The 1054-nt window shown below is 50.0% G+C and overlaps 1 protein-coding gene across 1 annotated transcript in view; it reads right to left on the bottom strand.

Moving 5' to 3' along the window:
* cntn1a (contactin 1a) overlaps positions 1-574 on the bottom strand; it is a gene marked incomplete at its 5' end in the record, with an annotated part of 68019 nt that extends 67445 nt beyond the window's left edge. The window contains one exon of the mRNA XM_083663000.1: positions 560-574. Within this exon, the coding sequence (XP_083519126.1) occupies positions 560-574 (15 nt within the window). The remainder of the gene's footprint in view (positions 1-559) is intronic.
* Between the last annotated feature and the right edge of the window lie 480 nt (positions 575-1054).

Raw genomic sequence — 1054 nt, 5'->3', positions numbered from 1 at the left:
ATTTATTTTTTGCAATTCCATCGCGGGCCACACAGTTGAGTATCACTGGGTTAGGGGGTCGTGCTTCTTATCTTAACACGACCCCACAAACTCCTTTAGGGCTCTAATAGGCTAAGTGGAAGTGAGTGAAGCCCCTCCTTGTCTGCGCTCGACCTGATGTGCGCTGCATAAAGGAGTGGGGGAGCTTTATGGAAACGTCATCCCTTATCAGCTGGCTCACATCCAGCCTGGAGGAGGGGTGGAGGAGAGGAGGGAGAGGAGGGAGAGGAGGGAGAGGAGGGGTGGAGGAGAGGAGGGAGAGGAGGGAGAGGGGGGAGGAGAGGAGGGAGAGGAGGGAGGAGAGGAGGGAGAGGAGGGAGAGGAGGGGTGGAGGAGAGGAGGGAGAGGGGGGAGGGAGAGGAGGGAGAGGGGGGAGGAGAGGAGGGAGAGGAGGGAGAGGGGGGAGGAGAGGAGGGAGAGGAGGGAGAGGGGGGAGAGGGGGGAGAGGGGGGAGGGGGATCTCCCTTCAAAAACATCACCCCCCCTTCCTTCCTCTCTTCTTCAAGACACAAACACCCACCATCACCACCACCATCACCACTAGGGCTGCCACTAACGAATATTTTCATAATCGATTAATCTGTCGATTATTTTCTCGATTAATCTATTGGTTTATAAAATGTCAGAAAATGGTAGCAAATGACGATCAGTGTTTCCCAAAGCCCAAGATGACGCCCTCAAATGTCTTGTTTTGTCCACGACTCAAAGATAATATCAGTTTACTGTCATACAGGAGTAAAGAAACCAGAAAATATTCACATTTAAGAAGCTGAAATCAGAGAATTTAGACCTTTTCTCTTAAAATTGCACTCAAAACGAGTAATCGATTATCAAAATAGTTGTCGATTCATTTTCTGTCGATCGACTAATCGATTCATCGATTCATCGTGGCAGCTCTAATCACCACCACCACCACCCCAATCACTCATTAACAGCAGATTTACAGTAATCCTGCCAGAGGAAGCCAAGATGGGGTTAACGCTGGATTGGTCTTAATCAGTTGGGAGAAGGGAAG

The sequence above is a fragment of the Poromitra crassiceps genome, assembly GCF_964638095.1.
Source record: "Poromitra crassiceps genome assembly, chromosome: 30".
NCBI lineage: Eukaryota > Metazoa > Chordata > Actinopteri > Beryciformes > Melamphaidae > Poromitra > Poromitra crassiceps.
Note: the sequence above shows the minus strand (reverse complement) of the source record. Positions and strands in the feature narration are given on the sequence as shown.